At 41.2% G+C, this 15994-nt stretch overlaps 1 protein-coding gene across 2 annotated transcripts in view; it reads right to left on the minus strand.

The window, feature by feature from the left end:
* PDCD1LG2 (programmed cell death 1 ligand 2) overlaps positions 1 to 15994 on the minus strand; it is an 88984-nt gene that overhangs the window by 11882 nt on the left and 61108 nt on the right. For both annotated transcript variants that reach the window (XM_072959490.1, XM_015242610.3), the window contains 2 exons: positions 11492 to 11758; positions 4135 to 4272 (listed from right to left, as the gene is read on the minus strand). In XM_072959490.1, coding sequence (XP_072815591.1) covers positions 4135 to 4272; positions 11492 to 11758 — 405 coding nt within the window. The remainder of the gene's footprint in view (positions 1 to 4134; positions 4273 to 11491; positions 11759 to 15994) is intronic.

Below are 15994 nucleotides of genomic sequence, written 5' to 3' on the forward strand. Positions count from 1 at the left end.
ATTTATTGAACTATCATATTTATTGAATCCAGTAGAAATTAAGCTTATTGTTTTATGTGTTTGTTCTTTCCATTTCACTTTTTAGTAATTCATTTTCAGTATATATTACAAAAGCACCAATCCTAACATATTAGAAATGTTTTAAAAACCAAAAAACTGGTCTTCACCATAGAGAGTTTGAGAAGTATTGTTCTTAAAATCTGGAGACTCATTCTAGAGACCTGCCCTCCATAGTGGATAGCTCCTACTGGATTCATTCTTGGCTTTGTCATTGGCCCAGCAAGTCAATGAACAAGTTACTCAGTTCTCCTTCCATCATTGCCTAAAGATGATGCTATTCAGATTGAGCAAATTTTTATTAAGCATTTTTGCAACAGAAAGGTCACAAATTTTGGAGTCAGACAGATCTGTGTTTAAACCCTAGCTATATGACTTTAAAAATATTTTCTGATTTTTCAGTTTCTCCATCTGCAAAGTAGACACTATTGCTTGCCTCAAAAAGTTTTTGTGAATTAACTGAAAAGAAGTTTGTACAAAGTCTAGCACCCTGCTGTTGGACAGAACTGTCTGCAAAGATGGAAACATTATATCCAATAGATAACAAAGAAGGAAATACTGCACTATCCCATTCAGTAGCTACTAGCCCCATGTGGCTATTGAATACTTACAATATGTGAGCTCTTAAAATGTGACTAGGACTTGAAATTTTTAAACTTAAATAACCAGATATGGCTACAGTGCACAGAGCATATGTACCTCCATGTAGCAGGTTAATGTCTAAACTTTTGTTGAATATCTATATATGCCAGGTAATATTTTAGACATTGGACATACAGTGATGAATAAGAGAAACACAGTCCCTGAACACATGAAACTTAAAGATTAGCAGATGAAGAAGTAGTTGACATTATTTTTGTGACACAAGGTGCCAACTTCTCTGGAACCCAGCAAATTACCCTGAAGCCCTAAATTGTTGAATGGTTGCTCTTAAGTGCAGATGGTGAACAGAACTTTTTATGGACTGACAAAAGCTGCTTTCCCTATACACTTTGGTGGGCAGAGCTGGTTGCTGAGACATAGATGGGTAAGTCTGTTTAGGAGCCAAGGAGCCTTCTGGACAGACCTCTTTACTTCACTCTGTTCTATTCTGATTGAGAACTGAGGGAAAGCAATGGCCCTAAGAGGAACTCAAGAGAAGTTAGGATTGATGTCCCCAGCTTAACACGAAGGCCTAGAGGAGAAGAGGCTGACTGGCACAGCTTTGGTTAAGGCAGGAAGCTCCTTCTGCCTCACCAGCTGGTGAGAGTCTTACTTTAGGAGCAATGGCAGACATGCGAGGGGAGCCAAAAGAGCAGTCATCTTGTATCACTCTGGTCTGTGTGGGTATCTGGACTGGTAAGGGTACCTTTGCATGGATGGAGATACTCAGAGGGAACAGAGATATTGCATGGCCTTCTGGTGAACCAACCTAGCTCCCAGTAGCCTACTTGCCTATTTGGAGACAGCACTGGCCCTGTGGACTAAGAAAGCCTCCTGACACTTTGTGGGGGGTGGGGCAATACATGCTGCGAGAGAGAGGCACTGGACTTTTTGCTAAGGTAGGCAGGTAGGCGCCTGAGGAACTGGCAAATTAAATGGGGCGCAACTCCGTTTATAGCCGAAGCTATTAAAACAGGTCCTAGTTATGTAATGTGTGCTGAGTGTGTATTGAAAGGAAAAATAGGTGCTATGGGAATATCTGACAAGGGGATTTAATGCAATGGGTGTGGTGAGGGTGTAGCATCATGGGAGGCTTAAGTGACAGCTCAGCTAAGATTTAACAATGAGATGCCTCTCAGGACTAGAAAATTCTGTATGGCTAGAGCTCAGAGAACAAAAGTAATGGTGATGCAGTATAAATGGTGAGACGTGAGTCACACTACCCAGGCTTGTTGGGACTTCATCCAGTGAGCAATGAGAAGCCATGGAAGAGGTGTGAACAGAGGAGACATGGTAGATCTGAAAATTTAAACACCTGTTCTAGCTAAAAGTAAAAATAGACTACATTGGAGGCAGGAGGGTTCTGGCGTAGTCCGGGTTGAACCACAGCCATGGCAGTGAGGTTGGATCAATAAGCTGGAAAATTTTATTTTCATATTGCTTTCCATTTTACAGACGGATTCAAAGAAGCTGGATGATTGCGTGGTTCATACAAGATCACAGAGCCAGTATATAGCAGCACCAGGTCCAGATCTAGCCTTCTGATCCTGGTTTAAAGCTCTGTCCACAGTACCAGCAGTTTTCCACCTTTTCCTGTGACATGTGAGTGCGTATGGCAGAAGCATTTCCACACGCCTATCCATGTACTCCCTTGTGAGAAAGCAGAGCCCAAAGCACATGAGTTAGAAAGGGGTTATTATGTAGGCAACAATGAGCTCACTCTGGTTCACTAAAAACAGAAGCGGAATCATTTGCAAATTTATGCACTTAACTTTCATGAGTAACAAATCTCTCACCGTAGTTGGTGCCTGAGACTCGTACCCAGCTTGGAGCTACTGATACTTTCACTTACTCTTGAGATTGGGATAAAAGATGAGGGGAGGATTTTTTTTTCTGCTCTGTCTTTAAGAAATGTGACTCTATTTGATTTTCCCAAAGAGAATAGGGATAGAAGACTCTGTTGCTCACTTCTGAGATGACTATTGGGTTCTCAGGCCCCAGGCCTGGAATCTTGGTTATAAAGCTGTTTCTGAGAGGTATGTATGGGGGAGGTAATAAGAGAACGCAGAAGATAAGATTCTGATGAGCTGCATCTGCCATGATTCTCTGAGGTCATAGATTTGCAGAAGTAATTCTGTTTCGTCCAAGTTCTTTTGGGAAAGGCCCTACAATTCCTTCTTTATGGTGAAGTGCCCTTTCCCTCTATTTCTGTAACCTCTACCCCTGACCCCCCGCCTCTGTTTTCCCTCCTTCCCTCCCTCTTTTTGCTTTCTTCCTTCCTTTCCAACCCCTCTCTTTCTTTTGACAATAGTCTTTGGATTTTGGAATTTATCGTAGAGAGTTTTGTGGTTAGTACCTAAGCTAATGCACACGTAAGTCAGAGGACAGAATATGACAATATTTCATGGCAGATGAGAATTTAGAAGTTAGACCATAAATGTAGGATAACAGTCACCTAAAAGCCCCCAATCCTCAAACAGTGACCACTCCAAATTCCTGCTGAAGTATTCCCAGATACTACTTCCTTTTCTATAGGCTGTGTATAGATCTTGGGAGGATCTATACGCTGGGTGCTGACAAAGGGACAGTTTAGGAAAGTACCAGATAGGCCTGCAGATATTCTGGCCTGGGCTCAAAGGCTACATGTGTGCTCTGCCCCAGCTGACACAACAGATCAGGGGCAGGTTGGTAAGGATGTGACAGGCTGAGGAGGGAACTGCTGGAAGAACTCAGGGTATCACCACTCAGGTACTTTTTCCATCCCCAAATGGCCTCATACTTTTTTCTTTCCTTACCCACCCAGAAGATTCAGATTCCTGGAGGCAGGGGTGGGAGATTAGCCCAGCTCAGAACCAGAATGGGGAAAGGAGGAATGAGAACTAAAGGAATCCTCATCAAGGGTCCTGGCATCCTCCCACCAGTGAACTCTGACCACAAGGTCATCTATCCATCTGTATCTAACTGTCTGTCTGTCTGTCTCTATCATCATTATCATCTCTCTCTCTTTCCAGTTGGATAGTCCCTCAGCCCAAATATGTCTCCCCCTCCACTGTTAAGTTCTCACAGTGCTTAGAATCTATACTATCAGTTATTCAATTTTCAGGATTAACAGGATCCTTTTGAAAAAACAGAATATTACCAGAATTACACTGTTTTCATGAGGCAGATGACACTTCTTGGCTCAAAGAACAAAGCAAACTGTTTCAGCCACAGGAACAAAACATTCCTTTAAAAATATTCAGTGTAAAGATTCCAACTCATTGAAGACCAGAGTCATTTTCTTCTGGGGAGAAATAATCAGGACAAGCCCAAAGCAATTCATAAGCCCTGAGGGGATTTAGTGTGAAGCTGGAAAGCTCTAGGCCTATGGGGCCAGCAGAGCCTCACTATGCAGACACCCAGTCCACTTGCTTACCATTAACAAAACTCACTTACCTTCTCTAGAACAGAACTTCTGGCAGAGCCGTTTTCTTAGGACTATCATTGTGGCTATGAACATTAAAGCAATGATGAAGAAGAGGATGAAAATATGAAGCAGTGAAGATGGAGGGATCTTGGAAGGTTCCACATCACCTGGTGGAAAGAAAAGCACCAGAATCCTATTACATGGGAGCTTAGAGGTAAACCAGCAAGTTGGCCAAAACGAGTGGGTTATAACCAACGTTGCCAACTTACTCTGAGCATTTACTCCATGCCAGGTACTGTTCCATGAATTTTGTATGTATTAGCTCCCTTATGCCTCGCAACCACCCTATGAGGCAGGCTCTACTAGGACCCTCACTTTGCTGATGAAGAAAGTGAGGCACAGAGACCTAGGACACTTCCCTGAAGTTATACAGTAAGGGAATAGCTGAGGTATAATCCAGGCTGCCTGATTCCAGATTCCATGCTTTTCCTCATTCTGATACACATATCATATTACATCATCTATCTATCTGTCTGTCTATCTCTATCATCATTATCATCTCTCTCTCTTTCCAGTTGGATAGTCCCTCAGCCCAAATATGTCTCCCCCTCCACTGTTAAGCTCTCACAGTGCTTAGAATCTATACTATCAGTTATTCAATTTTCAGGATTGACAGGATCCTTTTGAAAAAACAGAATATTGTACCTTAATGTAAATTACTACAACTAGCCCTTTTCCTTGTCTCAGCTAACCAAGGTCTGGCACTGAGCTAAAAATGAGTTCAGCAGACAGGTGGATAAGAGGGGTAATTTTGGTAGTATGAGGGCCCCAGATTGACAAAAGGCAGGGATGGAGTGGTGGGAGTCACTACAGGGAGATGAAAGGGTACCTGAGGAAAACTGAGCCCTCTCAAAAAGGCTGAATTTTGCCTTATGGCGTAACTCATAAGGAATAAACATAACGGCCTGGTTGAGGCAAAAATGCTCACGAGGAAGGGCTCAGTTCTATCAACCACCCCTGTCCTTTCTCAATCATAGTGCCATCTGAGAACCATGGACAGTTTTAGCTGGGAAGGGATTAGATATCATTTAATCTGAGGCCCTCATTTTAAAGTTGAGGAAGTAAAGCTCCAAGATGCTAAATTATCTACCTAAGGTCATCACTGCTAAGTAAGTGGCAAGGCCAGGATTGCAAACCCAGATCTATCTGATCCAAAGCTCAGGCCTCATAGATATTTGTCTCTATCCAAAAGAGTGTGGTGAACATTAAGAAAAGGATAAAGAAGACTGGCTTATCTACATATTGGATAATCCATATTTAAATTGTTTTCTTGAGGTATAATTGACATACAACATTATATTAGTGTCAGGTGTACAATATAATGATTCAGTATTTATATATATTGTGAATGATCACCACAATAAGTCTAGTTATCATTTCTTGCCATTCATAACTGTATTAATTACAATCTTCTAGGAAGTGCTTACTAAGAACATGCTACATGTAGCACTGAAAGTCAGGGAGTCCTGGTATGTTCTCTGTCTCCACAACAGGAGAGGCCCCAACCTCAATGCCTTTATGTAAACCCTTGCCCTGTGCAGGCCCCCTCACAGTCCCTTCCACACACAAAAGCTCTATTTATTCCTTTAAGATTTTTTAACATTGAACATGTAACAGGACATCAATCTGCTTAGACTGTAAGTATCTGAAGTGCAAAGACTTTCTCTAAGTCCTCTCTGAATCCCCTGAAGAGCCACTCACTAGCTACATGAAAGGTGTCAATGAGGATTTGTTGGGCTGAACTGACCATCTATCTGTCTAGCCCACCTCGCTGAGTCTTCCTTGTTGTTAGTTACCTTGTGGCAGACTGCTTGCTTATCCCTAAATCCACTCTCTGTTTCTTTTCTAGTATTAGCTAGGTGTTAGTTGAACACATGTTTCTCCAAGACTACATTTCTAAGCCTCCCCTGCAATTAGGTGTGGCCAGCCATGTGAACTAGAGAATAGGTCTTTTGAGTCTTGGCCTCCAAACAGTGGATGTGTCTCTTTTCCTTTCTAGGGGCTGAAACATGAATGTGGCAGTGACCCAGCTTTGATGATTCAATAGGGTTAACATCCTGGAGAATGGCAGAGCAATAAGATGGAAAGAGCCCGGATTACTGAATGACTTTATGGAATACAGTGACTTAGCTGCTCTGAACCATCTTCTATCTCTGAATATGACATGAGAGGAAAATACATTTCTGTCTTGTTTGAATCACTGTATTTTGAAGTCTCTTAGCCTATGTCCTAATACACACTCTTCTAAATTATTTTATAATAATTGTATGCTACTTAACAATGATAGGATGATACAATGGGAAATATATCTGATTTATTCTTATCCACAACCCTATGTACTCACAAGGAAACCATGCCTCTTGCTAAAGGTGCTGTATTTTTTTCCTGTTTCCATCTTTTCTGAGTGCTAAGGATTTTACAAATATATTTCTTTTAATCCTCATAACAACACTATCAGGCAGGTATCTACTATTATTTACCCTCATTCTACAAATGAGAAACTGAGCTCAGTCATATGTTCTTGTTCTCAAAACTAGTAGGTAGTGGAGAGAGGATTTGAAATTCAAGTCCATCTGGCTTCAGAACCCCTGCTCTTGACCAATGCCAGAGAGTCACCACCAGGAAGGACTTCTGGGAGGACTTGTCCAGCAGCCCTGCAGGGTCTTGTTATAGCTATTTCCTGTGCTGCAGTCCCATTCCATTTCCTAATGAAAATATAACACTGGCTGAGCCGAAGGAACCCTCTTTCAAAAGGAAAATGGTCTCATTGCTTCTCAATTTCTGATTGAACATAGGATGTTCAGCCATCTATTCTAGTACCCCTGGAGCACCTCCCACCCCAGACTGTCACTGCTGTATTTGTTTTATTTGTGGACTTGTGGAGAAACATGTTGTGGGTCACAGAAGTCACCAGAGAGTGGCTCAACTTATGAGAATGAGTAGAAAGGAGACAGTCATAAGGCAATTTAAAAATGCTTTTGAGAAACAGAAACAAGGAACTTGTGGGAGGATGTGTGACTCTGGTTATTTTGTTGCTGGAATTTGTACCACAAAGTAGGGAATCATTTGACCATTCTGATCTGGCTGTCCCCACAGACTGGCAGCTGGGATGACGGGACTGGGGTCATCCAAGATGAAGTCTCCAACCATTAACCTGACACTGACTGAGCACTTAACATGGGCAGAGCACTCAGCTTTTGTGTTAGTCTGGGTATAGAGAAGACTCATGTGAATAATGAAAATACATGGAAAATGAAATAGCTGTGAAAGAAGACAAGATAAGTACAGTCACAGGCAGACAAAGAAATGGTACAAGTAATCTGTCTTAGGAGGCGAGATGAGGGAAAGACTCCTTGTACCCTGGAGTTACGTGAGCCGCCCTGGAGAGCTGGTGAAGAAGGTGAATGATGCTATTTTATATGGAAGGAAATGCCTGAGCAAAGAAGTCATGGTGATGGGAGAGGGGCAAGCAAGTTCAGAGAGCACATGGTGAGGAAGGGGAGCTGACCGAGCAGAGGATCCATCTCAGGGAATAGAGAGGATGAATGTAAAGCTGGGAAGGATGGGTAGAACTAGGTTGAGAATCTCTAATTGCATAAAGATCCCTCCACTTCCCCACTGGTTGCATTCATGAGTGATATCCTAGGAGCTCCCAAGCTCTGATGTAGACCCCACAGGGCCCTCCCATGATTGCTGACTATTCCGTTATCTCTACTGGCTTCCATGGAGAGAAGGGCCAGCTTACTTCAACCTTAAGTTCTCACTACCCCAAGGCTTCCAGAGTGATGGCCAGTCTGCCCTTCCACTTCTCTACCAGGAAGAAAAGAATACTGATGTGAAAATGATGCAAAGGGTAGATTCTAGTTATTTCCAAATTCCTCTTACCTGGCCTCTGTTTCCTGGCAAGAATCCTTATGTAAGTGTCATTCTAGAAAACCACACTTCACCCAAAGTATTGGCCAACACTTAATCAGGCAGAAAATTCCACATGACAAGTTGACTAAACAATTTCTGGAAAAAATTAATTCTACTAGGATCGTTAATATTTAAGTCCCTAGAGCTCTAGTATGAATTAGTTATAGCTCAGTTTTTATAAGGTGACAAGTCTGGTGGTCTAACCTGTAATAAAAAGAGAGGTAGGGTGTGTTGAAAGGTCAACTTGCTTAATTCGCTATATTCACTCAAAGTTGGCCCTAAAAATGGTGCATTTCTAATGTCTTTATTTCTATCAAGATCCTCACCATGACTCTTCTTGTTGCTTCCTCACTTCATTATAATAATTTAGTTAGAAAGAGGCTGGGCTAACTTTAAAATTGGGTAGTGAAGTGTGGATAGGTGGGGAAGTGGGGAATTGAGGGTCTGGAGATGACAGTGGAGCTGGCTGCCTCTGAAAACTATATCAGGGAGGATTGTTTTTCCAGGAAAAAAAATGCTAGGAAATTGATGATGAGATGGGCATTGTCACTTCAGCGTTCTCAGTTTGGTCTACGGATTGGTGCCAGTCTAAGATAAAATTTAATTTAAGATAGAGCAGGTATCTCTGATGCCCCAGCTCCGATTTCAGCCATGGCTGAATGTGGCTGAATGATGGATGGTTCCGTGCAGGTTCTTACTTCCCCAACAGTCTCGCTTAACAATGTGCTGCTTCTGTGTCAGAGCTCCCCCAGTGCTGAGGGTTGGTCTCTCTCATCTTCACTTCCAGTGAGTTAGTGGTACAGTTTTTGTTTCTTATTGCCACAAATTTAGGCTCTACTGGATTAAAGGTCCTACTTCCTAGTGGCAAATGCTTCTACCAAAGGATACTGTACCAAGGGATATGTTACACTGCATCTAAAGTTATAGCTACTGCCTAGTCAGCTTGAGCTCTGCCCACTAGTGGATCAGCAGGCAACGAAAAGAATCATTGCACTGGTAGAGTAATCAATCTTGATTACCAAGAGGAACTTGAATGGTGCTATCTAATGGAGACAAGGAAGATTATATCTGGAACTCAGAGACCCACTGATTCTTTGAGTCTTGTAACTTCCTTGCCCAGTAATAACAATGAAACGGCAATTCTAGCAACTTCAGTTGCTGTTAAAGGAAACAGTCTGTTAAAGGCAAGGCGACTAAGGGCTCAGGTCTCTTAGGGTTTAAAGTCTGAGTCAACCCCCCCCCCCCCTTTCCTCTACCTTCCAGGCAAACAAACTATTCCATCTGAAGTGCTGAGTGAGGGAAACCCAGAGTGTATAGTGGATAACAATGACACATATCAGTTATGGCTTGGGATCAACTGCAGCAGCAGGAACTGTAATTTGTTCCATGAACTCTTGTATATGTATCTTGTGCAAAGATTGTAGCTGCTTCCCTGATGGAAGGCTCAGAGACAGTGGACTTAATGCAGGGCACAAGTGGACCCGAGCAGTGCAAGGGATAAACTGGTAGTCCTGCCTCACTTCCTCTTGGCTTCACCTCTGATTTCAGCCACAGATTGGCCAAAACTCATTTCACAGTCAGTGACTCACCTCAACTGCTTTCAGCCCTGGAATGACTTTGAAGCTATAGATGCTGGTGGGAGCTCATTCAGCTCATATGTATGCATAGCTCACAGCAGAAGGAAGTTAACACTCCTGGGGACAAGTGTTAACCACAGGAGTAAAAGCAGATGGATTAGTTCTTCCACTTGAAGCCCTTTGAGTAAACATCTTAGGAGACCATTGATACACTTCTCAGGTGGTCTTTGAGTATTTGAGCTCCTACTGCCCATGCCAACAACTCTGATAATGCACCCTTATATTTGCTTTTCCTTCTTTCCTGTCTTAATCTCCTAAACCTCTCACTTCTGCTCCCTGGAGTCATCACCTAAATACCTGCATGCCACACAAGTCCTTATCATAAGTTCTGTTTTGTCTAACTAAGATGAAGGGCAAATAGTGAAACATAATGACAACGCAGTAAATCTTCTATAAAGTCAAATTTAATCAGTACTAGGGACTGTCCTTTACTCTGAGATTATATCCTTTATTGGTATAGTGACAGAATAATGTCTCCCCTCAAAGATGTATGTCCATGTCACAATCCCAGGACCCTGTGAATGTGTTGCCCTACAGAGCAAAAGGATTTTGTAGATGTGATTGTATTAAGGACCTCAAAACAGGAAAATTATCCTGAATTATCAGGTTGAGGTGTGTTTTGGGTTGGGAGAAGCATCTAACGTACTCATAAGCATCCTTAAAAGGTAGAAGAGGGAGGTGAGAGAGTTAAAGAAAGAGATGTGATGACAGAAGCAGAGATCTGAGTAATGTAACTGCTGGCCTTGGAGGTGGAGGAAAGGGCCACAGAATGCAGGTGGCCTCTAAAAGGTGGAAAAATCAAGAAAATGAATTCTTCCTTACAGCTTCCACAATCCCGTCGACACCATGATTTGAGCTCACTGAAGCCTTTTTCAGACTTCTGACCTCCAGAAGTGTGAGCTAATGCACTTGTGTTGTCTTAAGCCCATGATGTTTGAGGAACAATAGGAATAATAGGAAACATGACTTTGGTGATTAAATGACAGGTTTCTTATGAAATGATTATGATACTAGATGTTAGCTTCTCTAATTTGGCAAATGAATGTTCCTAGCAGATAAAAAATTGTCAGACTTCCAAAGTGAAATTTTGCTGGCATACCAAGTTCTAAAGTACGGGATTCAGCATAGCCAGTGAAGGCTCTTAAAGATTTTTTTTTTTTGAGGCCAGTTTTCCTGGAAAACCCTATAACCACTTGGCTGGCACCAAAGCCAGCAAAGTACCATTTATCCTGCTGACTCATGGCATGGTGTCTGAATCACAGTGATTAACTTTTGCACTGGATGTTTTAAGTTTCCTCTGTGGATCTATTCTCTATACTCCAACACTCAGTTCTGAGCTCTGGGAGACTGATCTTATGAACAAATCAGTGGACTTCCTTGTTCTCTGATGTCTAGCTGGGTTCAGCCAATGGGAAGCACCAGCAGGAGACTGGAGGGCAGTAGGAGAACGAGGCTGGGGTATCTATTCCTCAGCTTCCACCCTGGAGTCACCGCAGGCAGCAGCGTCCCTGTGCTGGAGGACACAGCTCCTGTCAAGTGCTCTCCCTACAGCTCCCTTCTCTAGATTCTACCAACCTTCCAAGGGTGGTCACTGCTCCCCAACTTTTGAAGCCCCAGGTGTCCTGCACTACCTTTGGCAGTTTCCCTAAAGTCTGACCACACCTTCATAAATAGTCCCTTTAGAACATTTTCCTCAAATGACTTATTCTGAATGCACCATCCATTTCTTGTCAGAACCCTGAGGATAGAGCTAGGAAGGGCGGGCAGCTTTTACCTTGGTAAATGATGGCTGAAGTAAGTTCCTTCATACTGGGATTCCAGAACACACAGCTGAAATTTCTTCCAGGGTGTGGCTTTAGGCGCAGAACGCTAGTGACCTGGTAGAGGCCTTCTGAGGTCTTGGTGTGGCTGGTGTTGGCAGGAACGCTGATGTTTGGCCAAGACACTTCTGCCAGGGGGTAACCTTCAGCCTGACAGGTGAACTCTACCTCATCTGTCCCTGGGACCTTAAGGTTACGAGTGTTTATTTTCTTGTAGGAAGCTAGATGAGAGAGGAAGAAACATAAGTAAATCTCCCTTTTCTGATTCCTGTAGATCTCTGTACTCAATGCCATGTGAAGTAAAATCATCATTATCAATATTAAGTAAAAATGGTTTCAATTTTTTAAACATTTCATATGTCTCAGATATTGTGCTGTTTTACACACATTGAAGTATTTAATTCTTACACTACAACAAAACAGCATTGTTGATATTCCCAATTTTTGTTAGAGGTAACTGAGGCTAGAGAGGTTGAGCATTTCACTCAGAGTCACAGGACTAGTGACTGGTGGAGCCAATATATGCACAAAATCTGATTCCAAATCTCAGTAGTGCTTCAGACTACCACACTATGTGTCTTCCGTATTACTGTAAATGATCTCACAATTGAGGGCTGGAGAGAAGACACGATGGGTAAGTAAAATCACTAGATAACCCTCAAATCTCACTTTATTTAGCACTTTTTCTAAAAAATTTTTCTTTCCAATTCACCATTTCCTCTTTTTTAAAAAAATTAATAGCGGTGGTATATTTCTAAAATACTAAACAAACAATAAACTGTGAACTTAATCACATGAGTTCTTACACAATTTCAAAACAGGAAAATGAAAGCTCTCAGCCACAGTCATTAATAATCACATTGGATCGGCATTATTTATTAATTATTACATGCTCAACTGATTCAAGGCTGTACAATACCTAAAATCATTCCAAAGCAAGTATACATTTTGTCTTTTAAATTCTGACTAGATTACAAAATGCATGTATTTGTATTTAGTTAAATGTCTAAATTTTCTTTCCACTTCAAGAGAAGTGGAAAACTTTTCCTACTTTACCCTTTCCTCTGTTCTCTTTGAGGTTAGGAGGAGAGCAAATAAAGACCTAAATTCTGTCTACTAGAGTTTCAAGAAAGGAGTGTCGAGAAGCTCTTCTCTAACCCCTACACACACACCCATATGTGCGCACACACTCTTGTGCAGTGTACGCTTAATGAATCAATTAGATACGCCTCCCTGCCCTTTAGAAACCTGAGACCTAAAATAGACACAAGTGACACTGACAGCAACAGGAAGACACAAGGACAAATTGTCCAATTATCTCAGATGACAGCAAAAATCAATAAACATTAACCACATATGCAAATACCAGGCAGTGTGCAAAGTAACTTGTTGATTTTTGGTGACAGGAAGAGGCAGTGAGCACTAGCTTTCATTACGTAGGAAATACTTCTTCAAGAAAGATTTTCAATGCAATTATTAAAGATACCTATATATAACACAGGTATGATGAAACTTTTTCTTAAATTGTTGGGAAGAGCATAAATGGGCACAAAGTGTGAAAATCCATTTTATATTAAAATAATAACAGCCATGTGGAAAACATCAAATATGTATGATTTACTAAGTGTTTTCTAGATGCTGAGTTCATGCCCTGTGCTTTTACATACTGTGGAGGTGGAAAGAATGTCCCAACCTCTGCACAATTTTTGCCACTTCAGAATCTCCCTTGTGTGTCTTTATGCTGAGTTGCTAACTTGATTAATTACAGCTGAAGTCCCTCACTGGGTCATGGTTCACTGGAGAGCAGGGTGACTGCATCCTGAAGTGCTGTTCATAACCTGTGGAGTCTCTTGAAGTTCTTGTCCCCACACAGTAGAGCATGCTGGCCTGTCTGTCTCCAAAAGCTCTCACCTCTTCCCAGCTCACAGTATTCCAGCTTCTGCTTGTGACTGGATAGGTGGTACAGATTTTCTTATGTTTGAGGCTGGATGGATGAATGACTTTGGGTTCTGATCTACAAACCTGGACTCTCAGGTTAAGAGGAGGAAGCAAGAAATAAGAGGCTGATATTCTAAGTCATGTTCTTCAGTGCAAATTACCGAACAAGCCCCAAAGTTGGGAGAGAGGAAGGAGGAAAATCATGTGCTCATCCAGTTATTACTTTAAAAAATGGAGTTCATCTCCCATTCGGCTACTGATTCTCATGCCTATAGCTCACTTAGTCAAGAACTTGGAGAGGAGATGGGGTGAGTGATTCTAAAAACTGACTCCATACAGCCAACACAGTACTCAACAGTGAAAAACTCAAAAGCTTCCTACTAAAATCTGGGACAAGACAAGGATACCCACTATCACTACTCCTAGTCAACATAGTCCTGGAAGTCCTAGCCACAGCAATCAGGCAAGAGAGAGAAATAAAAGGGATCCAAATTGGAAAAGAAGAGGTAAAAGTGTCATTATATGCTGATGACATGTTACTATATATAGAAAACCCTAAAAGGTCCACACAAAAACTACTAGAGCTGATTGAAGAATTCAGCAAGGTAGCAGGTTACAAGATTAACGTTCAAAAATCAGTGGCATTTCTTTACACTAACGAGGAATCAACAGAAAAAGAAAGGATCCCCTTTAAAATAGCACCCAAAGTAATAAAATATCTGGGAGTAAATCTAACCAAGGAGGTGAAAGAATTACACACAGAAAACTATAAACCATTGATGAAGGAAATTAAAGAAGACTTTAAAAAATGGAAAGATATCCCATGCTTTTGGATTGGAAGAATCAATGTTGTTAAAATGGTCACACTGCCCAAGGCAACCTACAGATTTAATGAAATCCCTATCAAATTACCCAGGACATATTTCACAGAACTAGAACAAATCATAATAAAATTTATATGGAATCATCAAAGACCTAGAATTGCCAAAGCATTACTGAAGAGAAAGAAAGAGGCTGGAGGAATAACTCTCCCAGACTTCAGACAATACTACAGAGCTACAGTCATCAAGACAGCATGGTATTGGTACAAAAACAGACATATAGACCAATGGAACAGAAAAGAGAGCCCAGAAATGAACCCACAAACTTTTGGTCAACTCATCTTCAACAAAGGAGGCAAGAATACACAATGGAATAAAGACAGTCTCTTCAGCAAATGGTGTTGGGAAAACTGGACAGCAGCATGTAAGTCAGTGAAGCTAGAACACTCCCTTACACCACACACAAAAATCAACTCAAAATGGATCAAAGACTTAAATATAAGACAAGATACAATAAACCTCCTAGAAGAAAATATAGGCAAAACAGTATCTGACATACATCTCAATAATGTTCTCCTAGAACAGTCTACTCAAGCAATAGAAATAAAAGCAAGAATAAACAAATGGGACCTGATGAAACTTACAAGCTTCTGCACAGCAAAGGAAACCATAAGTAAAACAAAAAGGCAACCTACGGAATGGGAGAAAATTTTTGCAAATGAAACTGTCAAAGGCCTGATCTCCAGAATATATAAGCAGCTCATATGACTTAATAAGAAACAACCAAATAACCCAATCCAAAAATAGGCAAAAGACCTAAACAAGCAATTCTCCAAGAAAGACATACAAATGATCAATAAGCACACAAAAAAATGCTCAATATCACTAATTATCAGAGAAATGCAAATCAAAACTACAATGAGGTATCACCTCACACCAGTCAGAATGGCCATCATTCAAAAATCCACAAATGACAAATGCTGGAGAGGCTGTGGAGAAAGGGGAACCCTCCTACACTGCTGGTGGGAATGCAGTTTGGTGCAGCCACAATGGAAAACAGTATGGAGATTCCTCAAAAGACTAGGAATAGACTTACTGTATGACCCAGGAAAACTGCTCCTGGCCATATGTCCAGAAGGAACCCTACTTCAAAAAGATACTCGCACCCCAATGTTCATAGCAGCACTATTTACAATAGCCAAGACATGGAAACAGCCTAAATGTCCATCAATGGATGACTGGATAAAGAAGAGGTGGTATATTTATATAATGGAAAACTACTCAGCCATAAAAACCAACAACATAACGCCATCTGCAGCAACATGGATGCTCCTGGAGAATGTCATTCTAAGTGAAGTAAGCCAGAAAGAGAAAGAAAAATACCATATGAGATCGCTCATATGTGGAATCTAAAAAAAAAAAAACAAAAAAACAAAAAAACAAAGCATAAATACAAAACAGAAATAGACTCATAGACATAGAATACAAACTTGTGGTTGCCAAGGGGGCGAAGGGTGCGAAGGGATAGATAGGATTTTAAAGCTGTAGAATAGATAAACAAGATTATACTGTATAGCACAGGGAGATATACACAAGATCTTATGGTAGCTAATAGCGAAAAAAAATGTGACAATGAATATATGTATGTTCATGTATAACTGAAAAATTGTCCTCTACACTGGAATTTGACACACTGTA

Source organism: Vicugna pacos, chromosome 4 (genome assembly GCF_048564905.1).
Source record: "Vicugna pacos chromosome 4, VicPac4, whole genome shotgun sequence".
In the NCBI taxonomy this organism is placed as follows: domain Eukaryota; kingdom Metazoa; phylum Chordata; class Mammalia; order Artiodactyla; family Camelidae; genus Vicugna; species Vicugna pacos.